This window comes from Salvelinus sp. IW2-2015, linkage group LG32 (assembly GCF_002910315.2).
Source record: "Salvelinus sp. IW2-2015 linkage group LG32, ASM291031v2, whole genome shotgun sequence".
Taxonomy (NCBI): Eukaryota; Metazoa; Chordata; class Actinopteri; order Salmoniformes; family Salmonidae; genus Salvelinus; species Salvelinus sp. IW2-2015.
Genome location: NC_036871.1, coordinates 36556019 through 36558885, shown reverse-complemented (window position 1 = coordinate 36558885; position 2867 = coordinate 36556019). Strand labels below are relative to the sequence as shown.

General features: G+C 45.0%; 1 protein-coding gene across 1 annotated transcript in view; it reads right to left on the bottom strand.

Annotated features, from left to right (window-relative positions):
- Positions 1-1118: 1118 nt before the first annotated feature.
- LOC111956397 (EEIG family member 2) overlaps positions 1119-2867 on the bottom strand; it is a 37279-nt gene continuing 35530 nt past the window's right edge. Inside the window, exons 10-11 of the mRNA XM_023976862.1 lie at positions 1888-1951; positions 1119-1480 (exon numbers count right to left, since the gene is read on the bottom strand). Of these exons, the coding sequence (XP_023832630.1) occupies positions 1438-1480; positions 1888-1951 (107 nt within the window). The 3' untranslated portion in view covers positions 1119-1437. The remainder of the gene's footprint in view (positions 1481-1887; positions 1952-2867) is intronic.

Genomic DNA, 2867 nt, shown 5'->3' with positions numbered 1-2867 from the left:
CACACCTGTCTATATAAGGTCACAGTTGACAGTTCATTCAGAGTAAAACAAGACATGAGGTCGAAGGAATTGTCTGTAGAGCTCGAAAACAGGATTGTGTCGAGCACAGATCTGGGGAAGGTACCAAAATATTTCTGCAGCATTGAAGTCCCCAAGAACACAGTGGCCTCCTTCATTCTTAAATGGAATACGTTGGAACCACCAAGACTCTTCCTAGAGCTGGCTACTTCGGGGGAAGAAGGGTTGTGGAAGGTCCGTGCTGTAGAGGGTGGAGGTAACATCTCTGCAGCACTCCACCAATCAGGCCTTTATGGTAGAGTAGCCAGATGGAAGCCACTCCTCAGTAAAAGGCACATGACAGCCCACTTGGAGTTTCCCAAAAGACACCTAAATGACTCTYGGACCATRAGAAACAAGATTCTCTGGTCTGATGAAACCAAGACTGAACCCTTTGGCCTGAATGCCAAGTGTCACGTCTGGAAGAAACCTTGCACCATCCCTACGGTGACGCATGTTGGTGGCAGCATCATGCTGTGGGGATGTTTTTCAGCGGCAGGGACTGGGAGACGAGTCAGGATCGAGGAAAAGATGAACGGAGAAAAGTACAAAGAGATCCTTGATGAAAACCTGCTCCAGAGCGCTCAGGACCTCAGACCGGGGCGAAGGTTCACCTTCCAAAAGGACAGCGACCCAAAGCACACAGCCAAGAAAATGCAGGAGTGGCTTTAGGACAGGTATCTGAATGTCCTTGAGTGGCCCAGCCAGAACMCGCACTTTAACCCGATCGAACATCTCTGGAGAGACCTGAAAATAGCTGTGCAGCGAYGCTCCSCACCCAACCTGACAGAGCTTGAGAAGATCTGCAGWGAAGAATGGGAGAAACTCTCCAAATACAGGTGCGCCAAACTTGTAGCGTCCTACCCAAGAAGACCCAAGGCTGTAATCACTGCCAAATGTGCTTCAACAAAGTACTGAGTAAAGGGTCTTAAATGTGATATTTCCATTTTTAATAAATGTCGAAAAAACAGTTTTTGCTTTGTCATTATGGGGTATTGTGTGTAGGTTGAATATATATATATATACAGTATATATATATATATATATATATATATATATATATATATATAATACATTTTAGAATAAGGCTGTAACAAAATGTGGGAAAAATCAAGGGTTCTCAATACTTTCCGACTACACATTGTGTGTATATAAATATATCCTCTTTCTTCTGAAAGTTATTGAACAAGTTGTAATCATGAACTTCAGGTCACCTCCTGGCTTCAACACTAAGGGAGCAGGCTTACACAGGTTCCACACATCAGACCTGGACTCCCATTGGAACAAATGTTTGTCCTGCATAGAGGTGAGACAACTATTTCCCTCTGTCAGACTCTGTGGTGTTCTGGCACCTTMCGAGACACATCCACTCCCAGGGGGCTAGCGTCTGATCACCACCTGCTCGTAGGGCCCCGCGCCAACCCTGAAAGAGAATGCCACACACGTTATTATCCAACCAGCAACAACTCACACCAAACAAGTGAAAGTGTGTTACTGAAAAACTCTTAACAACAAACAATCACATTCTATTAATCACATATTCTATCGATTGGCCCTTGAGCATTAAAGGGAGAGTGCAAGATTTTGACAATTAAGCCCTTTATCTACTTAATGGATACATGTTTTATGTCTGCGTCCAGTATGAAGGAAGTTAGAGGTAGATAGTTAATTGACAAAATTGTGCCCTATCCCTTTAAATGTTATCTGTTATCAGTGATTCAGTGACAGTGATTGTTGCTAGGAGTGCCTGCTGTTGTGTGTCCCTTTGTAGTCATTCTATCTCTATGGTGTCACCCACTTTCTGATGCATTAGGTAATAATGTCACCCACCTGGTGTGTTGGCTTCCCAGCGCTGTGCTTCCACCAGGACCAACAAACAGCCTGAGCCCCTCCTCTGTAACGCACAAACAAGATACTGTCAATCAACGCAAGGTCGCCGCGCTGCCAAAATGGCCCGTGGTTATTTGCTTAGCCATCTAAAAATAAGTGGTTATTGACAAGTATTCTTTACTGTGAGAGAGACAGGGAGTGGAGGGGCTTTACTGTAAAGTCTAGTCCTCTGAGCTAGTCTAAGTGTCTGAGCTGGGTTAAATGTAGTCCTCTGAGCTAGTCTAAGTGTCTGAGCTGGTAAAGTCTAGTCCTCTGAGCTAGTCTAAGTGTCTGAGCTGGGTAAAGTGTAGTCCTCTGAGCTAGTCTAAGTGTCTGAGCTGGTAAAGTCTAGTCCTCTGAGCTAGTCTAAGTTGTCTGAGCTGGGTAAAGTGTAGTCCTCTGAGCTAGTCTAAGTGTCTGAGCTGGGTAAAGTGTAGTCCTCTGAGCTAGTCTAAGTGTCTGAGCTGGGTAAAGTCTAGTCCTCTGAGCTAGTCTAAGTGTCTGAGCTGGTAAAGTGTAGTCCTCTGAGCTAGTCTAAGTGTCTGAGCTGGTAAAGTCTAGTCCTCTGAGCTAGTCTAAGTGTCTGAGCTGGGTAAAGTCTAGTCCTCTGAGCTAGTCTAAGTGTCTGAGCTGGGTAAAAGTCTAGTCCTCTGAGCTAGTCTAAGTGTCTGAGCTGGAAAGAAAAGTCCTCTGAGCTAGTCTAAGTGTCTGAGCTGGGTAAAGTGTAGTCCTCTGAGCTAGTCTAAGTGTCTGAGCTGGTAAAGTCTAAAGTTCCTCTGAGCTTATCTAAGTGTCTGAGCTGGTAAAGTCTAGTCCTCTGAGCTAGTCTAAGTGTCTGAGCTGGGTAAAGTCTAGTCCTTGAGCTAGTCTAAGTGTCTGAGCTGGGTAAAGTGTAGTCCTCTGAGCTAGTCTAAGTGTCTGAGCTGGTAAAGTCTAGTCCT